This window comes from Equus quagga, chromosome 3 (assembly GCF_021613505.1).
Source record: "Equus quagga isolate Etosha38 chromosome 3, UCLA_HA_Equagga_1.0, whole genome shotgun sequence".
NCBI lineage: Eukaryota > Metazoa > Chordata > Mammalia > Perissodactyla > Equidae > Equus > Equus quagga.
In genome coordinates, this window is record NC_060269.1 from 112346405 (window position 1) to 112361237 (window position 14833).

General features: G+C 41.2%; 1 protein-coding gene across 1 annotated transcript; it reads right to left on the bottom strand.

Moving 5' to 3' along the window:
• Positions 1-2038: 2038 nt before the first annotated feature.
• ARL9 (ADP ribosylation factor like GTPase 9) lies at positions 2039-13578 on the bottom strand. Its single transcript, XM_046657490.1, has 4 exons — positions 13309-13578; positions 9669-9831; positions 7008-7183; positions 2039-2553 (listed from the first exon to the last, which is right to left on the bottom strand). The coding sequence occupies exons 1-4, from the start codon at positions 13576-13578 to the stop codon at positions 2374-2376; spliced, it is 789 nt and encodes a 262-aa protein (XP_046513446.1). The 3' UTR covers positions 2039-2373.
• Between the last annotated feature and the right edge of the window lie 1255 nt (positions 13579-14833).

The following is a 14833-nucleotide window of genomic DNA, read 5'->3' on the forward strand; positions in this document are numbered from 1 at the left end:
CTCTTCCTTTCTTTATGTAGACCCAAATTTCTGACTTACATATTTTCCTTCTCTCTAAAGAAATTCTTTTGACATTTCCTGCAAGGCAGGTCTATTGGCAACAAATTCCTTCAGTTGTTGTTCATCTGAGAAAGTCTTTCTCCATTTTTGAAGGATAATTTTGCAGTGTAGAATTCTAGGTTGGTGGTTTTGTTCTCTTAACACTTTAATTATTTCATTCCATTCTTTCTTACTTGCATGATTTCTGAGGAAAGGTCAGATGAAATTCTTATCTTGCTTCTTCTATGGTTAAGGTGTTTTTTCTCTGACTTCTTTCAGGATTTTTTTCTTTATCTCTGATTTTCTGCTGCTTAAAAATGATATGCCTATGTATAGTTTTGGGGGGCATTTATCTGCTTCTCTTAGCTTATGGGATCTATGGTTTGGTGTCGGACATGAATTTGGGGAAATTCTCAGTTATTGTTTCAAATATTTCTCTGTTTCTTTCTCTCTTTCTTCTCCTTGTGGTATTCCCATTACATGTGTGTTACACCTTTTATAGTTGTCCTATAGTCCTTGGATATTCTGCTCTTTTTTTGTAAGTCTTTGTTCTCTTTGCTTTTCAGTTTTGGAGGTTTCTATTGAGATATCTTCAAGCTCAGAGATTCTTTCTTCAGCCATGTCCAGTCTACTAATTAGCCCATCAAAGGCATTCTTCATTTCTGTTACAGTATTTTTTTATCTCTAGCATTTCTCTTTTGGTTCTTTCTTAGCATTTCCATCTCTGCTTATATTGCCCATCTGTTCTTGCCTACTGTCTGCTTTTATCCATTAGAACCCTTAGTACATTGATCACATTAATCATCATTGCTTTAAATTCCCAGTTGGATAATTGCAACATCTCTGCCATATCTAAGTCTGGTTCTGATGCTTGCTCTGTCTCTTCTGTGTTTTTTGTCTTTTAGTATGTCTTGTAATTTTTTCTTGATAGGAAGGCGTGATGTACTAGGTAAAAGGAACTGCTATCAATAGGTCTTTATTAACATGGTGGTAAGGTGTTGGGGGAGAAGAAGTGTTCTATAGTTCTATAATTAGATCTCCATCTTTTAGTGAACCTGTGCCTCTGGACTGCAAACTTCATGTGTGTGTCTTCATTTTCTCCCCCGCTTAGGTGGGACAAGATAGCTAGTGTGGGCTGGAATTGGGCATTTTTTTTCTCCAGGTCAGTTAGGCTCTGATAATACCCCAGCGGGTTAGGCTCTGGTTAACTAGTTTCCCCTGAGGGCAGGTCTTGTCTGGTGTATTTCAAAAATGTTTCCTCTTTTTCTCCTCTGGAAGCACTGGGGGATTTTTCTGTGATACTTAGCATGGGAATCTAGTTGAGCTCCTAGAGATAAATCTCACAGAGTTGTAGGGACCCCCACTATCACTGGATCCCCCTGGAATTTTTAACTCTCAGAGTTGTCCACTCTGAGCCTCCAGCAACTACAGTTCTGGTTTTCCTCCCCGGCACTGGTTCCCGAGGGTAGTTTCTGCTTGTGAGTCTTTGCTCTGGTAAATTGTTCTCCTCTGTGTTCTCTTGTTGGTCGCTCCAATCTTGGGCACAGCAAATCCTGGAAGAACTGTTGATTTTTCAGTCTGTTTAGTTTTTTACTTGTTGTTGGAAAGAAGTGGCAGCTTCCAAACTTCTTACATGCCAGACAGGAAACTAGAAGTCCTTTTTTTAAAATCAAGGCAAGACACTAAGGTTAAAAGTGGCATTTATATCATGTCTGTAGGTAAATAGAGTTACCACTCTTACAAAATATTTCTAATGAAGAAAGCTTATCTACATATAAAAGCAAAATGTCAGGAATTTAAAAAACAAATCCCCACAATGTTCCTCATCCAATATAATAGGCTCCTAGAAGAGAAGCCTTTCCTAAATCTTTCTGAATGCTGCTAATTTATATTTCTGTGTGGGTTTGATAGTGCTTACTTTTCTCATTGCCCTATCTCAGTATTTCTTTCCCTACAGTATTAAACGGATCTACTTAAAAGAAAGAGACCGGGGTTTTTACTTGAAAAGAGAAAATTAAAATATTTTAATATAAATCTCATGCCTTTGAAAAACTACAGATGGGATGAATGCTCGCTAATGTTCACTTTAATTTTGTTGATTAAAAACCCTAATCCCCCCAAATACATTGTTTTTACCAATATTTTTCAAGTTCAAAATCTAAATAAATAGATGCTCTTAATCAATTAACATTATCTTTGTATATATTCTGTGCATTGAGAAAGTAGGAAATGGCTTATTTTTTATTTGAAGGTGGAAGTCTTTGGCTTCTAGGCCGCCGCCAACGCCCCCTGGTGACAGTTGGATTGTGAGCCCCACAGTGGGCCTGGGCTGGGTCACTGCATGTCTGCAGCCAAGTGTGCAATTAAGTCTCTGGCATCTTGCATGGCGGAGGGTATCTCTGAGCCATTCTCAGTCACTTGGGTTCCAAACAAGAACACCTTCCTGTCGTTTCCCACCTCAGATAATGCCAGAGCTTCATGGATATCTGTAATGCGATAGGCGGCTTCAAGATCCTTCACTCAGAATGGAAAAAGAGTACGAAAAAAAAGTGGGTTATTTTGCAGTCCTTCTGAATAAGACATATTTATTACTCTCATTTATTGCTCTCAATGACCCCATCTCCATTTTAATACAGAGGATATTGTGACCCCATTGTTATGACCCTAGTAGTTGTTTGACTAGAAAGATTTTCATCAGAATTATACCAGCATTTATGAGTTATCATCCAAAAAAGTATTTTCTGGAATGAAGTTAAGCCAATATAATACCTTAATCAATTTTCTAAACAGTGCAGTCAATCTGCTTCTGATTTTCTATTTTCCTTTTTATTTTCCCAAGGTTATATTCGACAGGACCAATTTTTTTTTTTTTTTTTTGAGGAAGATTAGCTCTGAGCTAACTGCTGCCAATCCTCCTCTTTTTGCTGAGGAAGACTGGCCCTGAGCTAACATCCATGCCCACCTTCCTCTACTTTATATGTGGGACACCTACCACAGCATGGCTTGCCAAGTGGTGCCATGTCTGCACCCGGGATCCGAACCAGCAAAACCCGGGCTGCCGAAGTGGAACATGTGAACTTAACCACTGCGCCACCAGGCCAGGCCCATGGATCAATTATTTTTAATTTATCTTTAACAATAGAAATTTGATTCATTAATTGGTTTTTGTTCATATTGTATTTTACTGATTATAGCATTTGCCATTGTGAGTTTTCTTTTGTGACCATTATTTCTACTGAAACAAAAAATTTTGGATCAGACTTTGAGGGGTGGAGGTTAGATAGAGAAGGAAGCAGGGAGAGAGTGGATTTAGAAAATGGAATGGTGGGAGAAGGAGGCCAAGAGGGGAGGGACAGGTGGAGAGAAAGAGGACAAGATGGAGAGATGACAAAGGCTTAAAGGAGGGAAACCCACAGGGAGAGGCAGAGAGAGGAGAGATTCAAATGAGCAGACAGAGAGCCTTTGCTTATGCGCACAGCAAGGTCAAAACCTTCTTGAGGTCAAAATGGCAAGGTCAAAACATATTTCTTTGCCTCTCATACATCAAGAATTATTTATGCAAATGGCTTCCGATATTTCCTTTTCTAAATACACACACGGATTCAGTTATAGTTTTTCAGTCCTTTGCAAAAGTTTTATCGTTTTCACTTCTAAAACTGCATTTGTAATTGGCTTTTTGTTGTTGTTTCATAGTGTTCTCCTTAAGTTTTAGGAGATCACTTTTAAATCTCTGGAAATAATCCAATGTTGTGTCATTTTGTTTCATGTACCAGTATGACCCTATCCAATTCCATTACTGGGAACCTGTGAGACATTTCCTCATGTGCCATACATAGTTTCTGGCTGGAGTTGATTACTTTCTTGGATGTTGGTCATCCCAATATATTGCCTTTTTGAAACCTGAATTCATTTAGTCCTAAGCCTGCAGTGACTTTTGTAGCAGTGTTAATGGATCCAGTAACATGTGGACAGCGTCTGAAGTTAATAAATTCCCTGATGGAATTGGAGAGGAAGGAAATAGAAGAAGGAGGGTTGGAGGGGAGGAAGGGCTCTTTGTAATGATAAAAGCTTATCAGGGCTAAATACCAGGTTTATTCCACACTTACATAATTGTGCCTTAGTTTTATTGGTTTTTTTTTTTTCTTTCTTTCTTACAATTGTGCCTTAAAGAGGTCATCACTGAAAGAATAAAGATAGTAAGACTTTTTAAAAACTCTTACATAATAACAATCTGAAAACATAAATTACTTTGGCCAAGGAAGATCAACAAAGATGCATTAATCTTAAATGAGAATATCCAAACCTTTCATTATTATGCCCTAGGAAAAGCTATAAATTTGACACCAAATGGCTCTGTTTATTCAATTTGATGAAGATAAGACATACAAACCACAAAGGAAAGTATTGATACATTTGAATGTTAAAAATGGAAACCTCATGTGCAAAAAGCCCTGGTGGTCTAGTGGTAAAGATTCTGCACTCTCACCACCGCGGCTCTGGTTTGTTTTCAGGGAACCCGGTGGTCAGGGAACAACACCACCCACCTGTTGGTTGTCATTCTGTGGTGGCTGTGTGTTGCTGTGCTGCTGAAAGCTATGCCACCAGGATTTCAAATACCAGCAGGATCACCCATGGTGGACAGGTTTTCAGCGGAGCTTCCAGACTAGACAGACTAGGAAGAAGGACCTGGCCACCCACTTCCAAAAATATTGGCCAGGGAAACCCTACAAATAGCAGCAGAGCTTTGTCTGATATAGCGCTGGAAGGTGAGAGGATGGTGCAAAAAGACTGGGCAGGGTTCCACTCTGCTGTACACAAGGTCACTAGGAGTTCGAATCTAACAACAACAAATGTATAAAAAAGGAAACCATAAGCAGAATAAAATGATAAGCTGGTGAAGGGATTTGTAGTACATGAAGAATGAAACTAATTTGAAACTAACAACCAATAAACACCTGAAAAGACATTCAAGTTCACTACTGGTTAAGAAAATGCAAATTAGAATAGTAAAATAAAATTTCAGCCCCATCAGATTGGCAAAAATGGAAAAGTTTGACAATACCAAATATTGACAAGGATGTGATGCTGCAGAAACTGTCATATTCTGCTGGTGGAAGAATAAATTGATGCAGTATCTTTGGAAGCAACTTTGTAAGAGCTAGTAAAATTGAATCTGTACAAACCCGAAACCCAGCAATTCCTTTTTTAGGTACATGCACTAGAGAAATGTTGATACACATTTACAAGGAGACATATATATGAAGCTTCACTGTAGCACTGTTTATAACAATAACAACTTGGAAATAACCCAAATGCCCAGCAAGAAAATGGTTAAAATGTGATAATTCATGCAGTGGAATACTATACAGCTCACTTATATGTACCCTTATCCTCTACATCTTTGTAGTTTGTGCTACTTAAAATGCTCTTTTTTTTTTTTAAAGCTCCATCCTTTCTTTTAAAAATAATCTAAGCTGCTGGACTAGCTTCTATGCTGGACTTTACCATAGGCTCCTACTTCAGGTCATCATTTGTAATTAGTTTACTTTCGTAAACGTTCAGCCATTGCAGTATTGGGAGAGAAGGTAGGAATTCACCTCTCTTATGATTGACAACACTAGCAATTGAGAAAGGGGCTTTGGTAGTATAATGCTATAGGTGTTTATTTTCTTTTACTTTTTTTGTTGTGGTAAGATACACATAAAATTTATCTTAACCATTTTTAAGTATGCAGTTAAGTAAGTACGTTCACATTGTTGTGCAACCATTCATCTCCAGAATTCTTTTGATCTTGCAAAACTGAAACTCTGTACCCATTAAACAATAACTCCCCATTCTTCCTCCCCCAGCCCCTGGCAAGCACTATTCCACTTTTTGTCTCAATGAATTTTACTACTCTAGGTACTTCATAAAAGTGGAATCATACAGTATTTGTCCTTTTGTGGCTGGCTGATTTCACTTAGCATAATGTCCTTAAGGTTCATCTGTGTTGTGGCATGTATCAGAATTTCCTTCTTTTTAAGGCTGAATAATATCCCATTGTATGTTTATACACATTTTGTTTATCCCTTCATCTGTGGATGGACACTTGGGTTACTTCTGCCTTTTGGCTATTGTGAATAATCCTCCTATGAACATAGGTGTACAAATATCTGTTTGAGTCCCTACTTTCAAGTCTTTGAGGTATATACCCAGAAGTGGAATTGCTGGATCTCATGGGAATTCTATTTTTAATTTTTTAAGGAACTGCCATACTGTTTTCCACAGCGGCTGTATGGTTTTACATTCCCACTAACACTGCACAAGTGTTCTAATTTCTCCACGGAGGTTTAATATTTTTAATGCTTATGTATGAAGTAAATTAAGGTCAGTCCAATTAATCTGAAACAAACTATTTCTTTATACGTGGCAGACACTCAAATACTTTGTTGGAATCAATTCGACAATCAGTAAATGTTTGTTGAATTAAATTTAACATATTTGTTGAATTCCTACTATGCATAAGGCAGTATTTTAGGTATTACAAGGGACACAGAGGTGAATAACAATCTCTACCCTCAAGGAGTTGATAATCCAGTAGATCTAATAGGTATAAATTGAACTGAATATGCAGCGTATTGTTGAATATCTAGCTATTAAAAGTAGACATTTCTGGGGCTGGTGCCGTGGCCGAGTGGTTAAGTTCGCGTGCTCCACTTCGGCAGCCTAGGGTTTCACCGGTTTGCATCCTGGGCGCAGACATATCAAGCCATGCTGAGGCGGCATTCCATATAGCATAACCAGAAGGACCTACAACTAGAATATACAACTATGTACTGGGGGGCTTTGGGGAGAAGAAGAAGGGAAAAAAAAGATTGGCAACAGTTGTTAGCTCAGTTGCCGATCTTAAAAAAAAAAAGTAGACATTTCTATTTCTTGTACTAATAATAAAACTATTGAGTACAATTTCTATTTGCACAGACTTTTACCTGTTTGTTTGCAAACACAACCAGAGGAAGGATTGGGTTTGTTCCAATTAGTTGATGAAGGTGTTTCTTGGCTTCAGGTAATCTGTTGTGATCTGCTGAATCCACCACAAAGACCAGCAGCAATCCCCTGGACAGGTACATTTCCCAGTAGGAACGGAAAGGTTCGCTGCCGCCAACTACAGAGAACAGGAGGGAAAGAAGACACACAAAGCTCGCAGAAGCGTCCACTGAGGAGGGCAGGAAAGGCACGTGTAGATAATTCTGAACAGTGGACAGGTGTTCTGATAAAATACCACTGTGTGAGAGTGTACCCAATTCTGAGAACAACCAGAGAGATGTTACTGGGGAAATGGTTGGTGGCAATATTTACCCTCCATAAGTGGTTCATTCATTCTGGAACACAAAGATACTAAATACTACAGCGGATGCCTCCTGATCCTGTTATACATAGTGGCCATAGCAGCCACTCCATGTCTATCAGTTATAGCTCAAAAAATAGGAATAGGCTATTAAAATCATTGAGGGTGGTGGGTTAAAACACCTATTTCTCTAAAATAAGTTTGGTTTTTTTTGAGGAAGATTAGCCCTGAGCTAACATATGCCAATCCTCCTCTTTTTTTGCTGAGGAAGACTGGCCCTGAGCTAACATCCTTGCCCATCTTCCTCCACTTTATATGTGGGACACCTACCACAGCATGGCTTGCCAAGCAGTGCCATGTCCGCACCCGGGATCCAAACCAGCGAACCCCAGGCCGCCAAAGTGGAACGTGCGAACTTAACCACTGCGCCACTGGGCTGGCCCCTAAAATAAGTTTTAAATGTACTGAATTCATTGGCTAGCCTCATTTGCACAATTTTTTTCCTTTGTCAAAATCCCATAACTAATTTCTCCTCTTAATACTGCACTAAGAGTTAATATGATCCTGTGGGCATTCAGGAATACTTGCCTCAGAAAAAAATGCCTTTGGATGATTTCGTTCTGCTGATTCTTCCCAGAAGAAACTTTTCAGTAATGATAATAATATTTACACAATGAATTTAATTTAGTTTTTATTTTTCTCTTAAGACAGAGGTTGGCAAACTATGGCCCACAGTCTAAATCTGGCCTACTGCCTATTTTTGTATAGCCCACAAAGAATGAATTTTACAATTTTAAATATTTGGGGGAAAAAAGTAACATTTCATGATACATGAACATTATATTGCATTTGGATTTCAGTGCAAATAAAGTTTTATTAGAACAGACAGGTGAATTTGCTTGCATATTGTCTGTGGCTGATTTCACACTACAGTTGCAGAGTTAAATAGCTGCAATAGAGATCATGTAGCCCACAAAGCCTAAATTATTTACTATCTTTATTTTATATTGTCCTTTTTATATTGACTAATTTTATATTGTTATTTTTAACTGGCTCATTGTGTTCAAATTTTGTGCATCTTTGCTGATTTTTTTCTCCTTGATCCTCTTAATAATTGACAAAGATATGTTGAAATCCCTCACTGTCCATTCCTACCCCCAGTTGAATTCTTTCTGTTCTTTTCTTTTTCCTTCTTTCCTTCCATCCCTCTTTCCTTCCACTTTTTATATTTTGAGACTATTTTCTTAGCTATCTATTTAGTTAAAATTATTATTTCTTCTATAGCTTCCGGGCAAATTGAAACCTCTATTCTTAATAATGCTTTTTAGCTTAAAGATTTGGTTACAAGGTTTACCAATTTCTCTGCCCACCATTTTCTCTTCTTAACTGGGTGAAAGCGAAAATAAAAAGGCGACTGCAGTAATCTAAGTAAGAGACGATGGAGGCGCCAACTCAAATAGGGGCAGTGGGAAAGGATGTAATAGATGAATTCAAGATCTGTTTTAGAGGTAGAAAAATTCATAGTGTTTTACTGTGGACTGGAGTTGGGGATACAGGAGGAATCAAGGGTGACTCCAAGTTTTCTGGCTTCAGCAACTTGATGGGTGAGGAGCCATTTACTGTCCAGTGCATTACAGAGAAAGGAACAGACATAGAGATAATTCAAGCATTTTGTTTTGCCCATGTTAGGTTTGAAAGGCCAATTAGACAACCAGGTAGAAATGTCAGGCGACGTTTCGATATGTTTGGGCTGGACAGATAAATCTGGGAGTTTTTAGCATATAGATGGTATTTAATGCCAAGAAGATGGATGAAATCATCCAAGGAGAAAGTGTAAAGAGAAGACAAGAGGATCTGATGCAACTTTGAGGAACAGCAATATTTAGAGAGGCGGTGACTCCAGAATGACTATAGAGTAGGGGCTTCTGGCCTGCCATCTGGCTACAAGAAGAGGTTTGGAGCTTGTCTGTAGTTGCATTTGCAGAGAGGGAAGCACACTGTACACTTAGATTGCGTGTTTATTTGGGATAGTAAGGGAGGGGGGAGGCTGTTATGTGAGAGGCTGCGAAAAAGCCTTCCTCAGCTCCCCTCTATCACCACCTCTGCAAAAAGGAGAAAATACAAAGAGCAGAAACTGATTTCCCCCACGGTGTACCCCAGTATTAATCTACACATGAATTCTAAGAGCCTGGGAAAGTCTGACCCAGTGTTACTTTTCCCAAGGACCCAATGTTGATAACGTTATGTCTGGCTTGAGGTACATAAGCGCGGCTACCCCGTAGCTAATGAGAAGAGGGCTTACTCTCCAGGAACTCCATCTGGCTGTCTTCAGTGTTGATGCACACTGCGTTGAAACCGTGGGTGGGTGCCACACTGTGCTGGACTCTGTTGAAAGCTAGAGAGTGGAGAACGCTGGTCTTTCCTGCTCCATCCAGGCCCAACACTAGGATCTGCTTATTTTTCTCCTGTGAAACAAAAGATAAATCCATAAACTTAGGCTATCAGGGGCCTTGTTTTCCTGCCTCCTGACAGTGTGCCTGCCTGTGGTAGGACCCAATAATATTTGTGGAACTGTAAACCAAAACAAAATTTCACAAGTAATTTAATAGGTCTAGAACAAACTGTACCAATCAGTTTGTATTTTATAATCAGCCATTAGTTACGTGATATTAATTACACATTCCCTCTCCACTCCCCAACTCCTGGTCAATCTGTCAAATAAATACTTTATATATATCAGCATTTATGTGAGGTGCCATAGAGCACAGGGCCAATTTTTCAGACTTCACTTTGCTTCCTGAGTTCGTGTTCATGGGGTTGCACCAGAATTCGATTTGTTGTTTGGGGTCTTGGCACCTTGATGGTCCACATATTGATGGCGCCACTCAGCATGTAAGCGTCTAAGGTCTTGTATTATTAATCTGTCTTGTCTTCCCAATTGGATCACTAGATTAAAAGCTCTTAGGGCAAGGTTCCCCCTCTCATACTTTTTAATATAAGTATCATAGTTAAATGAAAGGCTAAGATTATAGAAATTATTAAACCAGTTCCAATCACAAATGAGCATTTATTTTAAAACCTGATGTTAAAACCTGTTGTACTAGATGTAAACTTTAGAAAGAAGCGTTCCCCCAATGTACCAGCCTTAGAAATTTTTATGACAAGCGACTGAGGGACAAGAAGGGCAGGCTGGTATGAAGACAGAAATAGAAAGTTCAGAGTGCTCAGAAAGGTGGCTTTTAGGGCACAAACTTTAATGTAAACTGTAATAATAAGTGAGCAACAATACAGCCAGACTGCTCACAGGAATTCAATTCTATTTCCCAGACAGCCTACTAAAGAGGTTTCTCATGAACCAAAAAACACTAGTAAATGTCTTCAATGGCACTGTTTAAAACATTAATCTTAAGCATTTCTCCTTGGACACTAAATGTTGCCATTAGACTTAGACTGGATTTCTGGTAAAATGTGGTCCTAAGCAGCACTGGAATGTCTATCCCACCTCTTTTAAAAGAATTATTATCGTAAGATCTATGTGAAAGTAATGTGTTTTAAGGTCTGGTCTGGTAGAGACTTGCATAGAGAGCATGATTTATGAAGACTGTCTAGTGAATAACAGAACTAGAAAAAAGTCTACGTTTTTGGAGTGAATTCTTGATAGCTCTTAAATTGAGTGGTATTTCCACAGATGTTTCCTAACTCCGTTCCCACCACCTTCCCCATTGCTTTCCATCTGCATCTAAATGTTATAGTGTCCTTCTGAGAGTGTGATGGTAAAAAGGAGGGACTTGATGCACAAAGGAGACTTCACTGGGTGGTTTGAAATTGCATCTGTAAAGCAGTGGTGGCCCCAAGAAATGGCTGCAGGGTGTGGATTGTGTCCCTCTTATTATCTCCACCAACAGCCCCACTCAGGCTACCCCAACATATCTCATCAATTCCAGGATGCATTTTTTCCCACACAGTTTAACATCTCTGAAATGAGGGTTTTACAATCCATGGTATGTCATATATTGGTTGGCACATTTTTTTTCTTTCTTAATAGTGCCTAAAATAATGGCATCTTGGAGCCTATGAAATATTGTGAATAAAAACAATTCCCTAGTCCCTTTCCAACCACATTACTGCCCCTAAGCTCATCTTATCTAGTTCTTTTTTTTTGTACACTTATTTATTCATTTTCTTTTCAAGTGTTTTTCTTTTCTTTTCTTTTTTTGAGGAAGATTAGCCCTGAGCTAACGTCTGCTGGCAATCCTCCTCCTTTTGCTGAGGAAGACTGGCCCTGAGCTAACATCCGTGCCCATCTTCCTCTACTTTATATGTGTTTTATATGTCTGCCACAGCATGGCTTGACAAGCAGTGCATGGGTCTGCACCCAGGATCTGGACCTGGAAACATTCCCCTGGGCTGCCGAAGTGGAACGTGCGAACTTAACCGCTGCGCCACCGGGCCAGCCCCCTATCTAGAAGTTCTGCAGTCACTAATGCGCTATGACATCTTGCTTATTTTTTAGTCTAAAATACATACTTCCTCATGCTTATCATCTCTTAAGGAAAGCTGGGATTATTGTAAACCCAGAGTTCGGACACAGAATGTGATTCTGAACACCACTGCTCCTTGTCAAAAGTTATTCCTTTAACTATGTAGGGTTCTAGGTAGTCTGTGTTCTACCAGAGATCAAATCTCCATTAATCATTCAAATTGTTTAGAATCAGAAAGCAGCTCTGAGCCCAGGAACTCCAGGAGAAACAGAGCCCATTAAGCCAATTCAAACAATGCCTGGTTTTTCTTTTTTTTTCCCTCCCAATTTTTTAATTGTGGTAAAAGACACATAACATAAAATTTACTATCTTAACCATTTTTATTTCACTCGTATGTGGAAGATAAACTAACACATGGATAAAGAGAACAGAATAGTGGTTAGCAGAGGGGAAGGGGGCCCAGGAGTGGGGATGGGGGGCAGTGAAAGGGGTAAAGGGGCACTTATGTGTGGTGATGGGTAAAATTAGACTATTGGTGGGGAGCATGACACAGTCTATACAGAAACTGATAAATAATAATGTACACCTGAAATTGTACAATCTTATAAACCATTATGACCTCAATAAAATAATTTTTAAAAATTTACCATCTTAACCATTTTTAAGAATATAGTTCAGTGGTATTAAATACATTCATAATGTGCAATCATCACCACCATCCATCTCCATAACTCTTTTCATCTTGTAAAACTGAAACTCTGTACTCATTAAACGCAAAGTCCCCATTCTGCCTTCTCCCAGCCCCTGGCAACCACCCTTCTACTCCTTGTCTCTATTTTGATTTCTCTAGGTACCTCATATAAGTGGAATCATAGATATTTGCCTTTTGTGACTACAATGCTCGTGTGTAACCGTCCCTTCTGGGCTGTGGTGATCTGAAAACAATGGAAGCAGTAATCACAGGGTGCACGAGAAAAGTCCAGACAGGCCCCAAACACATCCTGCGCAAATTCAGGAAGCCTGCACCTTCCGACAAAGAACTTATTCAACAGAAAGGATTCGAATAGAGAGCCTGTGTGCGCCGAGGGCTCGGGGCTGGGTCCGTGTTGTGGGAGTTCTGAGCCAGTGCTGAGCGCTGGACAGAGACGGGGCCGGAAAGCGCCCTTCCTCGCGTCCCCGTGGAGACCAGCTGAGACCTCTTCTTCCTCAGCACTAGACCTGAGAGGGCTGGGACGCAGGGTCAGGGTTAGGGGTGAGGGTGGGCAGAGGGCCGGGGAGAAGGGGCTGGTGATGGGTCGTTCGAAGCTTGGCACATTCCCTCCATCCACAGATTAAAAAGCCCGAAAGCAAGACCCGATTCCCTCCCGCGCGGGTCGGGGCCTCCGACGTAACAGAGCGGGCGCTCGGGCCTGAACGCCGACAATGGCCTCGGGGACAGGGTCCGAGGCACCGGTCCCTTACCCGCGGCTCCAGCGGGGGCTTCGTCAAGATGCTGTTGTTGTCCTTCTCTTTCTTTTCTTTTCCCTTAAATTGTTCCTTCTCTGTCTCCTGCTCTTTCCTCTTTTCTTCCTCTTTACTCCTTTTCTCTTCCTTCTCTTTCTCCTTTACTTTTTCCTTACTTTTCTTCTTCTCCACCTCCTTCCTTTTCTCCTTTTCCTTTCCTTTTCCCCGCATTTTCTCTTTCTCCGGCTCCTTTCCCTTCTCTCTCTTCTTCTCTTTCGCCCTCTCCATCCCCACCGCCTGTTTCCTTCCCTCCCCTCGCGCGCCCGCGCGCTGGAGCTGCGGCCCTGGGTCCCGGCAGGTGGGGCCCCCGCGGGGGGCGCAGGGCCGAGACGTAGGTCCACGCGGCGTAGAGCACCCCCGCGGTCACCGCAGCCGCGGCCAGTCCCCGGGCGCGCCTGCCGCCGCCGGGCATCTCGCCTTCACTCGCGGGGGGCTGCGCGCAGCAGATTCGCGGAAGGAAGAGCGGGGAGGGGAAGGCTGAGGAGTTACAGGAATGGTCGAGCCCAGCCGAGGGGATCCGAGAGGCCCAGCCGCGGGGCAGATCGTCCGTGCAGGAAAGGCGTCCCCAGGTGCTACTTCCCCGGGAGGGCGCACTTTGGCGCGATTCCCTCAGGCTGGGCAGGGCGGGTCTCAGACAGCCCTTCTACGCCGAACACATTTTAGCGTCTCACCTCCCCCGCATCATCCCCGAGCCTGCACAGCCCACTGTCACCAAACGGTAGAACGCTTGAGGCGCCAGAGTCCTGAGCGTCCCCAGAGGATTCCCTGCTTTCCCGCAGCTAGAAATCACAAGCCTCAAAAGTGGAGTGGGGTATCTCCTCGCCCTCCGCCCACGTTCCACTAGGAATGTCTAGAGGCTGCTATCCAGGATGCTTAGGGAAAAACAATGGAGGAAGTTGAACAGTTCCCTTATTTTAAATTCCTACTACATTCCACTTAAAAAAAATTCCCTGGAGATTAAATTAGTAGTCTGCCAGGATCATAGATACCAGTAATACCAGATATTAAAACCACAACTAAACAGGGAGACGGCCTGTGATCTAGTGGTTGAGTTCCGCTTGTACTGCTTCGGTGGCGAGGATTCTGGGTGTGGACCTATACTACTCGTCAGCCATGCTGTGGCAGCGACCCACATACAAAATAGAGGAAGACTGGCACAGATGTTAGCTCAGGGAGAATCTTCCTCACAAAAAAAAGTTTACACCTCGGTTTATTTATATACACATATGACATGAAGTTTCAGCGAAGTTAAAACCAGGTTCTCTCAATTCCATTAGATTAGTTTTGTGGCTTGCTGGGAGGGGCAAGGGACAATTTTAGATACTCAGCTTAAAAAATTCTTAGCTACACTAACCAGGAAGTCCTCCATAAAATGCCAACACCCAAAACACCTTAATCCATATTCACTGCTAGAATATTTTATTTTAAAATGTGCCACAGTGAATGGATGTATCCATATGGGTTTCTATAAATGTACACATAC

Bases quoted from the DNA above. Each gene is read 5' to 3' on its own strand.
- ARL9 (XM_046657490.1), bottom strand. From the start codon at position 13,578: ATGGAGAGGGCGAAAGAGAAGAAGAGAGAGAAGGGAAAGGAGCCGGAG. The intron at 9,832-13,308 runs GTAAGGGACCGG...TTTGTTTCACAG, and splicing joins AGCCCCCGCTGGAGCCGCGG to GAGAAAAATAAGCAGATCCT. The intron at 7,184-9,668 runs GTAAGCCCTCTT...TGTTCTCTGTAG, and splicing joins CCAGATGGAGTTCCTGGAGA to TTGGCGGCAGCGAACCTTTC.